Here is a 14,405-nt window from a genome sequence, read left to right as displayed (position 1 = left end):
TCAATAAGAGATCTTTATGGCTGAAAGAAGCACACAAAGTTTCTAGTGATATTAGTCCAGGGGAGGGCTTTGAATTTTGTCTGTGGGCTTAGTTTGCCCTCAGGCTGTCACTGGTACGTTAGGCATTGTCCTCCTAGTTTAAAACTGGCTTTTCTTTTATGTGGAGTATCAGTATATGCTATTGATCCTTTTCTAACTGAAACCTTTCTAAATGCAATTGTTTAACAGGGGATAACATGTTAACTGCTATCTCTGTGGCCAGAGACTGTGGAATGATTCTACCTCAGGATAAGGTCATTATTGCTGAAGCACTACCTCCAAAGGATGGGCAGGCTGCCAGGATCAACTGGCATTATGCAGATACCCTCGCAAAATGCACTAGTTCATCACCAGCCATAAACTCAGAGGTAATACCTTAAAATGCAAGCAGTTAGTTTTACTGTTGAGTTTCTTTCTTTTTATCTTATTCCATTAAGTAGCAAATCTGCTGTTAAGTGTCAAATCAAAATTGATGTACTAGTTGACTTTCAGATCTTAAAATACCAGGGTGTGGTAAAACAGCTGGGGGAGCTAGTTTTTTAACTGATGTGACATTCAACATTTTAGTTGTGCAGGAGACAGGTGTGTTTTTTCCCTGCATTTCAATCTGTTAAGAGTGTTCTAGCTGCTGGTAGTTGAAACATTAAACCACATTTTCTTATTACTAAGTAATTGTTTTCATTGTATGAGATTTTCTTTCAAGTAACATTCTAAGAAACCTCCTCTAGTGTGGGGATGTCTGGGAATACCCTTCTGAGTATTAGCTTGAAATGACAGGGTATCTGTGTAAATACACTACAGCTAGACTATTAAATTACTTCTGACAGGATATTCCAGTTAAATTGGTCCATGAAAGCCTCGAGGATCTCCAGATGACCAAATACCATTTCGCAATGAATGGAAAGTCATTTGCAGTGATTTTGGAGCATTTTCAGGACCTGGTACCCAAGGTGAGCATTTTACTTGAGTGTGGGCACTTTTGATGGTGAACAGACATTGTCCTGTGAGCGTTAAGACATTTTCTGTCTTCCAGCTTGTGTTACACGGCACTGTGTTTGCTCGCATGGCGCCGGATCAGAAAACTCAGTTGGTGGAAGCTTTACAAAATGTCGAGTGAGTATTTGCTTAAGCATAGAAAGCAGAAGGGCTGACAGTGTTTGGTGTGATAGAAGAAATAATTGTGTGGGCCACTAGCAGTTTTGCCAAATGAAAAAGACTGGGCTAATAAAACTTCCTTGAGTTGTTAGATGAGCCTATTAGCTGAGCAGGAATGAGAGTAGTACCATCTGCTGGCTAGTTGTGAAAGTTTCAGACTTTCCGTGAAGTTATAAATGATGAATAACTAAACTGACTAATGTATTTTATAAATCTAGTTGTTTGGCTTAATAAATAAATCCATCAAGTGTCTTCTGTGTATTAAAGAGGTATTAATGGGATGACTTCTGTTCAGATGTGGTCAGTGTATTGTTTGCTGGTGTCAGGCCGTGCAGCTGTGTGAACTGCACAAGTCTCTCCCTGGAGCAAAGGTGCTTTAGAAACCACCTTGGAATGACAGACGGCTGATAACCGTTATTGGTTTGATTGACGTGGCTATGTCACATTAACTTTTCTGTCTACTTCCTTATATGTATAATGGGAACAGTGATTGCTTTCAGCATTAATGACCACTCATTATTATGCAGTCTGTGAACAAGTCAATTAGTATAGAAGTATTTAATGAAATAAGCTAACTGGGCTGTGATTATGGAATGATCCAGAATGCTGACATCTGTTTGGCTTTTATAGTTACTATGTGGGCATGTGTGGAGATGGAGCAAATGACTGTGGTGTAAGTATATTTTTTTATCTTCCATACAGAACTGTTCAGTGAAATTTTAAAGCAGAAAGCAAGTTTTAATGTTCTCTTTTTCAATGTTAACTGGCAGGCGCTAAAAAGGGCACATGGTGGTATATCTTTATCTGAACTTGAGGCTTCTGTGGCATCACCATTCACTTCCAGGACACCTAGTATTTCCTGCGTGCCAAAGCTGATCAGGTAATGCCACTTATGGAAACTCAAATGTGTCCATGGAAGTCGTTTTGCATACCCTGTGTTAGTGTATGTTTGATGCTGTAGGAAACCAGCTGGAATTAAAGAACAAGTCATACATTTTTAGTAGTTCTGCATCTTCACTGAAGGTACTCTGAGCAAGGGCTTGCCGTAGCATGATTTAGTATTTTATTATAAACGCCTTTTTTCCATGTAAAGTTAATTCTTTAGAGCGTGAGTGACCTTCTATGTGTTAGTATTTAATTTGATACTGTAGAGACTGTGTTAGTTTCCATAAAGGCTGTGTGTAATTGCAAGCATTAAAATTCTTCAGATAACTGCTCAGCACCATACAAAGTAGAAAACAAATTTTCTAAATAGGGTTTGACCAATTTTTGGTTCTAGAATTGGTACTTAGGTAATAATTTTGGATAAAGGTCAACCAGAGAAGAGTGTACTTAATTCTGTGTGGAACTAATGAAGTAATGCATAGTCAGAAACATTTCTGAAGTCAGCAGCTCTGTGGCTGACTGCATGTTCGTTCAATCTGTGTAGTAAACTAGTGCTTCATAGATGCTTTTGGAAGCAGACCTTCGTTTTAAAACCTCTGTTGGAAAACCACAAAATCGAAAGAAGACCGAAATAAGGCCATGGCTCAGTTCAGAAGGCATGCTCACAACTTTGTACTTGAAAGTGCACCATTCTCTACCCTTTTTCTCCGTGTGTCTCAGCCTGATGTCCCTCAAAGGGTTTGCTGATATGTTTAATTGCAGCTAATGTTCTGCTAAGCAGAATTTAATTGCTGGCACAGAAAGCTTTCTAGTTACACGATTGCATTTGTTTTGACAGGGAAGGCCGTGCTGCTTTAATAACTTCCTTCTGTGTATTTAAGTTCATGGCATTATACAGCATTATCCAGTACATCAGTGTTACTCTGCTATATTCTGTAAGTATATAATTGTGTTTAAGCACAATGTAATTCAGAGATTTGAAAATTGATATTTAATATAAATTGTTGCAAGTCTCTTTGAGTACACAACACCCGCATTCTAAAAACTGTCTTTGGACTAAAAGTATTGTTAGTATTTTTTTGCTTTTTTTATATTAAATGTATGAAAAACGTGGTAGTATCTATTTTAAAAAGGCAGTAACTAATGCCTGTGAATAGAAAGTCTAGAATACAAAGCATATAAATTGAACAAAAATACAGTTTTCCATTACTTAAACTGTCAGCTTTTTCAAATAGCCTAACTGTAAATAAAGGGCAATGCATTCCTTTTATATAAGGATTGAAAGAGAGCAACTTGCAAGTATTGAGTTGGGGGGGCGGGGGGAAGCAAATTGCAGTATTTCTTGTTAATAAGTTTGGATTCACAATATGGCATGTGGTAGAAAACCTGTATTTTAATTTGTATTCTGAGTAAATTAGACATGCAAAGTATTGAAGGACCTTTCAGGTGGAAATTTTGACAACTGCATAACTACATAGTAAGGTTATAGTGTTTAGAGAAAACTGTGGGCTTAAACTGTAATTTCGTTGGTTTGTAAGATTCAGTAATAGAAGTTTGATTACAAACAAATTTCCAATACAGATAGCTTATGCATCTTGAAACTGAAATGGTTTCATACCTTGATACTTCAGGAACTGATCTGTGAATTGTAGAGTATTCAAGACTCCTGCAGATAAAGGAAGCCAGTTTGACAAGAGATCGTCTAGATTATAGAGTGAAACTTAAAGAATTAATGCTGTAGGAGTGTCACTGTAAGATGTTTCTTGTTGTGAAGAAATTACCAATGTTTCAATTGTGATTCCTGTCTAGATCCTGAGCAATTTGGGAGATTTCCAGTTTCTCTTCATTGATTTGGCAATCATTTTGGTGGTTGTCTTCACTAGTAAGTAATGTGCTGAATTATTACTGCTGGCTTCTATGAAGCAGTTTTTGCTTGGTCAAATTTTCTTTAATATTTAATTACAGGCTGTTTGGAGTAAGCACTGTGACATATAGTTAGGATGTTACGACTGCTACAGTATATGCATTAAAAACCCAAACCACTGTGTACTGAGTTATTCATCTGAAGTTTGTGAAATGTTGTCATACAAAAAGCAGTTTGTGGGCATGATCTTAGAAAAGTAGTTCTTTGCAGCACAGGAAGTCGTAAATCTCTATTGACATGAGGAAACTGGTTTTGGAATCAGACCAGGAGTTGTTCCAATATCATCTTTCTCAAATGTTACGGTTTCTTGCATTTTTAGTTGAACTTCTGTCCACAAAGTGTTTTACTTAAAAATTATTATCTAGTGAAGCGTTTGATTCCACACAGAAACCCAGCACTCTGTTTACTAGCTAACAGTAGAATTCCATTTTCAAGTTTAATAGAAACTGCTTCTTGGAAGCAATGGCAGACCAAAACTGAGGAGACAAGCTTTAAGTCCTTTTGCCAGACAAAGAGAATTTGGCCAGACACCACTAATTTCTGAAATCTTATGGCTTCTGTTATGGTCCCCTGCTGCCCTGTGCTGCTGGGGGTAACCAGCCTATAGAAGGCACTGTGGCATTATTCTACTGGGGTGTAATATTTCCAAGGTGGTTTCACCCTTGCAGTTCTGGACTAATTATTAAAGTGATGTCATGAGCAAGCTATTCTAATTCCACAGAATGTGAACAGGGTAACTCTTGAAAACCATAATGATGTAATGTGTACTTTGTTTTCCTTTCTCTGCAGTGAGTCTGAACCCTGCTTGGAAGGAGCTTGTTGCACGGAGGCCTCCATCAGGTCTTATCTCAGGTCCACTTCTGTGTTCCGTTTTGTCTCAGATCATCATCTGCCTTGCTTTCCAAATCTTTGGGTTTTTTTGGGTCAAACAGCAGTCCTGGTATGAGCCGTGGACAGAGGAATCTGAGTAAGTGTTTCAGTCGCTTCATGCAAGATACGATAACGATTGGGAAGCTCTAGGCAATAATTGCTCTCTTCTTTATTGACCTCCTTTGGGGACTTTGTAAATAAAGCTTCTGTATGGGAGCTTGTTAGTCTGCTGACTTTTTTTCTGAAAAGCACACTAATATAAGTGTATTATAATAAGGTTGGCGCTGGTCTCTTCTCACAAGCAAATAGCGATAGAACAAGAGGGAATGGCTTCAAGTTGCAACAGGGTAGGTTTAGACTAGACATTAGGAAGAAGTTCTTCACAGTAAGAGTGATCAGACACTGGAACGGGCTGCCCAGGGAGGTGTTTGAGTCACCATCCTTGGATGAGTTTAAGAGTCGTTTAGATGTGGTGTTGGGGGATATGGTGTAGGGAAAAACTTTGTAGAGTAGGGTAGATGGTTGGACTCGATGATCCCAAGGGTCTTTTCCAACCTGAATGATTCTATGATTCTATATAGGAGTTACCTGATGGCTGAAATTCAAAACTGGGTCAGAGCCAGACTGCAGGGTCTGAAGACTCCTCAACTTGGTGACAGTTGAGATTGAAATTTGAAATTAGCGTTTCAGACATATTTTAACTTTTCTATATTATAAAGTTTTGTTTTGCTGTTAGAGTTCCAGTAAATCAAATTCATATTTCTGAAAATGAAGAGGTGATTTAATCTTTTTTTTTTTTTAAGATTACAATATTTTCTTACTTGTCTTCAAAGTGTATCCAGAGTGATAGTTTATAAACAGTTTGTGTAGTGAATTTACGAGCCGGAAGCATAAAAGAACTTGAAGCTCAGAAGTCACAAAAATTGCTACCTCCCTGCCGCAGTTTTGAGTTATTTCGTACTACCTGTAATTGGTTTTCAAGGTTAAGATTTGTTTACTACTGTAGCAATTTGTTCTGTCATTAATTTTGTTAATAAGTAGGTCTTGTTTGCATCGTCTCCTTAACTTGATGTTAAATGGTTTCTTTATTATTATGTTGTAGTGCATGTAATCTATCGGATGCCACAAACACCAGCTCTGCACACCATGGGAATGAGACTCTTCATGATTATGATGAACATTACATTAAAAATTATGAAAACACAACTTTGTTTTTTATATCCAGTTTTCAGTACCTCATAGTGGCAATTGTCTTTTCTAAAGGAAAGCCCTTTAGACAACCATCCTACAAAAACTGTAAGTCCTTTCTTACTATATACAGTTCCAAGTAAAACTCAAGTGACTCTGTACTTGTTTATCCATGGCTCGCTTACAGTTATCCTGTGCCACATCAGCAGTAATAGTGTTGCCAGGAGAACATAGCGCAGTTATTCTCTGATAATCAGAGGTAGAGATAGGGAGGTATTAAACTGTATGGAGAAATTTGTGTTAATAGTTGCTTTGTTTATAGAAGTGTATGTGTATATACACTTAGGCTCCATAAGTGAGCCAGTGAGAAACTGAGTCTGGCCTTCTGTCTCTTCACGGCTGTCAGCACAGCTTGTAGTACCAAATTCTGCCTGGAAGGGGTTTAGAGGAAGAGGTTATTTCCAGGGGGTAATGAACACATGATACATGGAAAAAATGCCTAAAACTCTGCTTGTAAGATGGTCCAATTAAAATATTTTCTTCTCTTACAGTTCTGTTTGTTATATCTGTGATAGTTCTTTATGTCTTCATATTTTTCATCATGTTGCATCCTGTCGAATCTATTGATTCATTTCTTGAGGTAAGATTCAGCAGATGTGCAAGTGTCTGTGCTTCCTGGGATAACTGGTTGGCTGCCTTTTGGGCAAGCTTGACCCCTTTAGAGCCTTAACTTTGCATCTCTATGGGGGGAAAGGGAGAATTTATAATGCTGAGCCTGTTCTCAATGTGTGTTTACTTCATATGTGTGTTGCTAACCTCTGGCAACTTTTTCTTACAGCTCGTGTGTGTGCCATATGAGTGGCGCCTAAGGATTCTCATCGTTGTTGTTATTAATGCAATTGTATCCGTGCTGACGGAGGTAAGAAATTCAAATGGAAAAAAATGCTTGTCTGTTAAGTGAGCCTTTTTTTCCAGGTTATGTGTTTGTCTTTTGTTTAGAAGGCCTCTCTTCACAGTGTGCCAGTGTAAGTGGCCACTGTTTTCCTGTTACGTTTGTATTCCTAAAAATGTCCTTGTAGGCTAGATTTAAGCAAGGTTTTCTGTCTTAAAAGCATAATCTTAAAAGCTTCTTTATTAATAAAAAAAAAGTGTGAAAACTTGAAAGACTTCAATTATTTTGACTGTTTCATAGAACAATACTCTCCATATTTATTTGCTGTGTTAGTTCAGTTCAAAATAACAACATAATAAAAAACTATATAAAATCCTTAGGGGACCCCATCTTTATTCAGTTGGATCATATACATGGCTTATTGTTCAGAATAATGCAGGTCTTGTTCATCTAATCTGATCCAAGTCTGGAAGTAGAGATGTTCATGCAGATCTGCTTTTTCAAGCCCCGAGCTTCTCCAAAGTCAGTCACTCTGGGTATTGACCTCTTCTTCTGCTGTAATTCCGGAGTTAATGTGGGCAGAAACATGCCCAACCTTTCATCCAGGTCCCTCTCTGTTGCTTCCAAGAATTGGAGTTTGACAGATGCATTCAAAGCCAGTCACTTATTCCTGTGGTTAGTTCTTCTTCCTGTTAAATTGATGCCTTATTTTCAACCTGAGTACATCTGGATTTTGCTTGTAGCTGTTAGTCACTATTTTTTTTTCCTGCTAGATGAAGCAGCCTTTCAACATTATCTAGGGCTTGCACACTACAATTATCTGTTTTCACTGTATAACATTTTCTGCAGCTTCTACTCAGTATTTCCATTACTATGTGAGGGATTGTTATCAAGGTAACCAGGATAATGTTTGCTTATATCGTACCATTTTGGCCTTTGAAGATTACTACAGCATTAATATTCTTTCCAGTTGACTAGTTTTTTCCCTTTTATTTGCGACTTAGTAAAAATAAAATCAACAAAAGTTGGGTTTTTTTGATAGTTTAATAAAATTATCAAGGCTTTGTGTTCAAAATGTTGTTCCAAATAGAATTTGCAATATATGCTATTTTGTTGCTGCCTATTGGAATATGTTTTTCAGTTGTTTTCACATGATAGGTAATAACTTATCTTTTCCAAAACATGGCAGTAAATATTAATTTTTTTGGCCTTTGCCCTGTCATTAATAAGTCTATCCTCTCGTAAAGATCTTGTGCCTTTCTTACATTGCCCTATATTTACTCTAACCCTGCTTGTGATTGAGGTTTCCTTCATGTCCTTTAATTCTTTCTTTTTTTTTTTTTTACTACCAAACTTCTAATAGTTTTCTTTTTTTGCCTCCTTTTTTTCTTTGTTAAAAGTTAAATTTTATGTATATTGTGGTCTTTGCTACTGAAACAAAATAGTTATTCTGAAGATGTGGAATTGTGGCTTTTTTATCTTATGATAAATTTAAAACAAACCTTATGGATAGAAATTCTTTTTCCTGTTTACTTTTTCTAATCAGTATTGATGTTTTTATTACCATCTCTGGGAAATCAGCTTTTTTGAAGCGCTAAGATTATTCCTTGGGAATGAGCTTTGTGTTGACACCTGGAGTGTAAATAGGTGGTCGTTACAATTTTCAGTCTGCTGATAAACTTTATTGAGAGAAAGAAGTTAAACTTAGCTTCTGCTGAAAAATTACTTTGTTCTGCATGGTCTTTCTAACTTTTATACAATCTGGTGATGTTTCTGTTCTGGAAACGTAAGGGCTCTAGTAGAAAGTCCATGCAGTGTGTCAGTCGGCGCATCAGCGCGTGTCTCGAGGACAAATGGTTCTCCTCTGGTTTAAATGTTCATGAGGTTCCACTCCTGGGCCTTGTTGGTTGCCGTGTCAATCTGTAAACGTCTGAGTTTCTAGTAACCATAACCTAAGCAATATAATTACTGTAGAGCATTTGACTTTCACCCAGTATTTCAAGCCCCACCTCCCTCTCTTTCCTGTGCAGGTCTGCATTAGTATCTTTCAACACTTCAGTCTCTTCACTGTCATTACCAAAATGGGTAGGATGATTTGTCACATTCCCTTTAGCCAGACTTTCCTATTTATCTTGTTGCCCATACTTTAGGAGTGGAAAAGAATTATAGAATTTAATTTTCTTGACATTGTTTAGGACGTTCTACTTTGTCTAAAAACCTATTTCTTCCACTTTTGCTGTTAGTTGAATGCTTTCTTTAGACCTAAGTTGTCTTACTGTACAGCAGGTGTCCAACAGAAGCATTGCTAGTGATCCTCAAATCCCAAACCTTGTTCTATGATAATATGCTTCTCCTTCCATAACCTTACCCTGCTTTTGTCCCACCTTTTGATCTGTGCGTGTCTGAAAGCTCCCTGAAGCTTTTTCATGTGGTGCCAACTCACTGGGTCCAGTGGGTTGTGTGGAAATGACAGGCTGTTTCATTTTCACTTCCAGTCCAGCTCATTGCCCTCTGTCCTCGGGTGCCTGGCTGGATTTTCTGCTCACTGCACTTTTCCCTACAGAGTTACTGGGTACCACAGGTCAACTTCTGAGTATCTAGGAAAAGCTGCTGGTAGCATATCCTTACTTCTTTTAGCAAGGTGCTCTGTAGGTATATCACCTAGAGCTTATTCTGCTGAGACTAATCCGTCAATAATTACCTCTTTAACTGTCTTATAATGATGAGATACAAGAGCGATTGGATCAATCTTTTGTCACACTTGCCAGTTTGACACTTGTGTCACACTACTCTGGTATGTAGTTTCTTAATTGCTTCTACAACAGGAATGGTTTCTGACTGGTTGTCCCAAAGATGTTTTCCGAAATGCTGTGTGAAGCTTTTGCTCCTTCCATGTGGGTGCCAGATTAGGTTCACAAAGCACGCGTGTTCTTTCTGCCAGATGATAGAAAACATTGCACAACAAAGGCAGATCCTAGCAGATGTTCCTCCTTACCCCGATGCCTGATATAGACATACTTAAACCAGACTGGCTTCAAAAATGAACATCTAACAAGCTGAAGATTTGTTGGCATGAGCTTTATAAAAGCAATATAAAATTCTAGTATATTATAAAATCAGGAGCATTATAAAATCTATTATAAAAGCCTGGCTAATCAGCTCCCCTTTCTCAAGGGCGGAGGTTAGTCAGATGTGAGAAATGGAATCTGTCCAAAGAGCAGAGCTGAACGCTCAAGGCCATGGAAGATACAGGTTCACACCTGTGTTGTCGGATTTGTTCAAGGCTCGGGTCCGCCCACACAGCACTATGGAAATAACCAGCTGTACTGAACGTACTGTTCAAGTTCTGCCCTCTTTTCCAAAATCTGGAACGGCTCCTACAGAATTCCTTCAGAATTCCTGCTGGTGGCTCAGCTTTGCCACCCCACTGAAGCTTTTCTGGGAACGTCACTGGTTTAAAACAAGCTATGAGAGGTTTATTGGAGTACTGAAACACATTAAGAATCTGTATTTATGATTTTTACCTGTATCGATGGATGCAGTTTTGGTCATTATTGCTATTGATTTAAAGTACATGTTCATATTCTTAAATGTCATGTGAGCACTTCAAGAATGAAAATATTTATCACTTAAGTATGCTGACAAATAACGTAAACTCTCCATTTTGCCTGGCAGTGAATTAGTTACGCCTAACACACTATTTTGGGTTTTATTTGTAATATGCACACTAACAACAAATGATCATTAGTTTCTTTAATTCTTCCCGCTCACTGCAATGTCTCACAGAATGTCCTCCTTGATATGATCCTTTGGAAGGTTGTGTTCAATCGAGACAAACAAGGAGAATATCGCCTCACCATACCCCAGCCGCCTCAGGTTGGAGACTAGTATTTTGCTGTCATCATTTAAGTGCATGCTGATTAATTCAGTTTTGTCTTTTTTTATGATCTGTAACTGTCTGTTGCCTTATCTTAAGCTTAGGACTGTTTAAATTAGATTTCTGTAACTTGAATATTAAAAGGAAAGGCTTCTGGTTTTATATTTCTCTCCGTGTTGACGCTTAAGGAATATAACTCTGTATACAAGAACTGCGAAGCAAACCCAGAGGATTGCTTTTAAGACTTTTCTCACCTTATCTTCAGTTTGCACATTAGCAAATTTTGTGTTGTCGCAAGTTAGCATGCTAGGACTGGAGAACGTCTTGATTTGCTTGGAAGCAGAATTACTGATGCTGCGTCTAACCCAGTTCTTTATTAGATTAATTTGTTTTAGGGTTTGAGAACACTGTCTCGTGACAGCAATAATTTACAGCATGTATAAATGAAACAAAACCAAATGTCAGATGAAAGTATGTTATTACTACTTCAGTTGGTTTAGGAGACTGAAGGATTTAGCTTCCGCTTTTCAGGTGACTGTGAATCTTGGTCTGCCCCTCTGCCTTTAATACATAAAGGAAATATATGTGAACCCTGTAAAAGTTAGCTTTTTCTTTTTTAAGCCTGTTGGCTTATTACTTTTAGCTGGTTGTACATTTGTCTTTGTTAAAATTACAATGGTTCATTTCTCAGTGCTAAATTTCATTAAATGTATTCACTTCAGATTTACATTTGTCGTTTTGAGGCTGTTGAAGAAAACATTGCTTTGTATTCACTGAAGAATGGTGGTTGTGCTTAAGGCTCATGTTTGGTTCAGTTCACCAATTGATAGAAATTTTGAGCATGAAGAAAACCACAGAATATTATCTCTATTAAACATCAGCCCTGCAGAACTACAGGTGCTCTGAGACAGGAAAGGGGTCCAGTCTTGAGAATGAGGAATGGTGTTTCTCTACTCCAGCTAGTTAAGCTACATGCGTTTGGGACAAGGAGAGGAAAAATAGGAAGGCAGGCTTAAGTTCAATAATTTGTGTCTGTTTTAATAACTGTTAATACCTGTAGGACTTAGGTTTCACAGTATCAGCAAGTTAAATACTGCCACTTGTGGCTGCCTGGCTGCCTTTAGTTAATTCATTGGTTAAAAAGTGTTTTGAGACTCTGGGAATTTGACTGCTTTTTCTAGAGCAGGCTTTTATTCTTCAATAGTAGCATCAATTAATGGTGCCTGTTTTACCTGTGCTTATTGACACTAATATAACATATGCATAAAAGCTGTTGGTGACCTTAGACGTTATGATAATATAGAATACTTGGGTTTTCTTAATGTTTTTTAAATATCATTGCTACCACAGTATAGAAGAGAGAACCCAACAGAAGAGTTTCTGTACTACTACTTTCTAGGTCCAATGTGACAATGACATAGCAAACTAGAAAACAAAATAGTTTTTATTCTATCGATTTACTGGTTTTTTTTTTTTCTTATTGTAATCAAATTTTCAAATCTGTTCACTTCTGCAGGAGGCTGTGGATCGGTGTGGAGTCTCTTTTCTTTCTTCCCTGTTTGGTTGTAGAGAGAAGACACCAAAAGCCAAGTATATGCATCTAGCTCAGGAACTGCTGGTTGATCCAGAATGGCCACCAAAACCCAGAACAACAACAGAAGCTAAAGCACCACCCCAAGGAAACGGATCATATCAAATCATCACTGTAACGTAACAGTGGATCTTGGTGGCATGTGTCTTCAGTAGTATTCAGAAGAATGTAATTTTAAGGCTTTATTTGAAATTACAGTACACTAAATGTCAAATTTTAATGCAAATATTTCCAACTGTTTTGTCTCTCTGAATACAAATTTCAGAGCCAGACATCTTCTGGCTATACATTTTAAAAATGTAGGTTACCTTAGGCAGAGCAAACATGATTGTGTTTCCTTCCACCTTCTTTCAAATTTCATTACTCCTAAATGAGATGTATTTGAAGGTTTAAACTGCAGGGCAGTTAAAAGAAGTTCACTTTATTTGCCTGGAGTATCTCAATCATTGTTCTAACCTGCTTACCTGGGCACATGTTTGTGTAAGCCCTATGATGTGATGGGTTCCTGGTAATATTAGAGGCACATCATGACCTTGTCATGCCTTTTGGGTTTTGTTTTTTTTTTGATACTCTTGAAAAGCTTTGTGCCTCAGAACGGTTCTGAAGTTTTGATGTGTGTACCTCTAAGTTTGTCCCTACTAGTAAAGAGTGTTTCCAGGTGTAAAGTTTGGATTTTAAGTTTTAATTCTTTAGTCTGCCACAGCAGGAACTGGGAATGCTATAAAAGCAGTATGCTCTGTCCTTAAGAAGAAAGCACATTGCTTTCAAGTGGGTTCTTAGCTTCCTTTCTAGCTAACCCCAAGGAAGGACTTAGGTGGCCTCCAGTGGAGGGGAGGCATTTGGCTACACTCTGAAGTTTTTGGAGAAGGAAGGCTGGAGAATCTTAATACTTTCTTCTGTCTCATGTTTTATTACATTTAGCTATGCATTTCTCCACAGACCTTGCTTTTTGTAGCAGAAGGATTGGATTATCCCTTTGTAGACCATGTTTTCATCTAAATGTTGAGATAATTTTCCTATGTACCTTGAAGTAGTAAGGCCAGAGTTACTGCTGCAAGGGAAATGGGGGTAGGAGGGGGGAATATTTTCACATGCCCACGCTTGGGATTTGTGCATGTTAAGAACATACGCATTTCAAAGAGTCTACCACTTTCTTAAGCACTATATGTAGCTGTATGAAACAAAAATAAGAGAAAATAGATGAGCTAAAATCCGTCTTGCTGCAGAACTATAAGGCTTATGTGGATTTTACTTATTAAAAAAAAAAAAAGTGCTTGTATCAACAATAACGCTGCTTAAGCACTAGGGGTAGTGATACATCATTTTGCCATTAGGTGGTGTCAAAACACAAGGCCACTAGAAGAGTAGAACTGCAAAGATGTAGAGGCAGGCATCGTCTTCACCTGTAAAGCTTAAATCTTCTTTTTTTTTTTTTTTTTTTTTTAACCACAAATCACTTATCTCCAAACCATCTTTAACTTGCTAAGCTGTCAGGAAAGTCTTCTTTAGCGTCTTTGGGAAGATAATAAAAATTGTGACTTTTGTCTAGTCTGCAGCTGACTGGTTCAGGCACCTCCAGGCTTTGGGAGGGGATCTGGAGAAGTCACCATTCTGTAGAGATCCTTTCGAGAAGGAAGTCTGGTCCTTTAGGGTAGTTGTGGAAGGAGGATCCCAAACTCCCCAACCGGCTGGAATTAGTGTGACTTGTTTGTATTCTGATGATGGAATTTGGAGGGTTTTTTTAAATTCCTGTGGAGACGATTTCATTCCAGCATTGTTTTAATAAGGGGAATTTTTCTGGTTGGGCCTAATTCCCCTGTGCTGCTCTGTAAGGCAGTACGGGCAGTGTCTCCCCACTGCTCACATTACGGTTTCTGCAGTGTTGAACGTACTGTGCCAATGAGGAATTTAAAAATGGAGCTAAATGGTTTGGAAGACTTTTTCCTAGAACTTGGGGTTGTAAGTTACTAACACTTGCTCCTCA

The 14,405-nt window shown here is 38.0% G+C and overlaps 1 protein-coding gene across 3 annotated transcripts in view; it reads left to right on the top strand.

The window, feature by feature from the left end:
- Nucleotides 1–13,599, top strand: part of ATP13A3 (ATPase 13A3) — a 35,038-nt gene extending 21,439 nt beyond the window's left edge. Inside the window, exons 20-32 of one of the 3 annotated variants that reach the window (XM_074154060.1) lie at nt 229–407; nt 867–989; nt 1,073–1,152; nt 1,825–1,867; nt 1,965–2,074; nt 2,918–3,014; nt 3,889–3,961; nt 4,793–4,970; nt 5,976–6,169; nt 6,613–6,701; nt 6,900–6,980; nt 10,740–10,829; nt 12,347–13,599. In XM_074154060.1, coding sequence (XP_074010161.1) covers nt 229–407; nt 867–989; nt 1,073–1,152; nt 1,825–1,867; nt 1,965–2,074; nt 2,918–3,014; nt 3,889–3,961; nt 4,793–4,970; nt 5,976–6,169; nt 6,613–6,701; nt 6,900–6,980; nt 10,740–10,829; nt 12,347–12,544 — 1,535 coding nt within the window. In that variant the 3' untranslated portion in view covers nt 12,545–13,599. The remainder of the gene's footprint in view (nt 1–228; nt 408–866; nt 990–1,072; nt 1,153–1,824; nt 1,868–1,964; nt 2,075–2,917; nt 3,015–3,888; nt 3,962–4,792; nt 4,971–5,975; nt 6,170–6,612; nt 6,702–6,899; nt 6,981–10,739; nt 10,830–12,346) is intronic. The other 2 variants (XM_074154061.1, XM_074154062.1) reach the window with 2 other exon arrangements.
- Nucleotides 13,600–14,405: the final 806 nt, after the last annotated feature.

Source organism: Numenius arquata, chromosome 9 (genome assembly GCF_964106895.1).
Source record: "Numenius arquata chromosome 9, bNumArq3.hap1.1, whole genome shotgun sequence".
Lineage (NCBI taxonomy): Eukaryota > Metazoa > Chordata > Aves > Charadriiformes > Scolopacidae > Numenius > Numenius arquata.
This window is presented reverse-complemented; position numbering and strand designations above follow the sequence as displayed.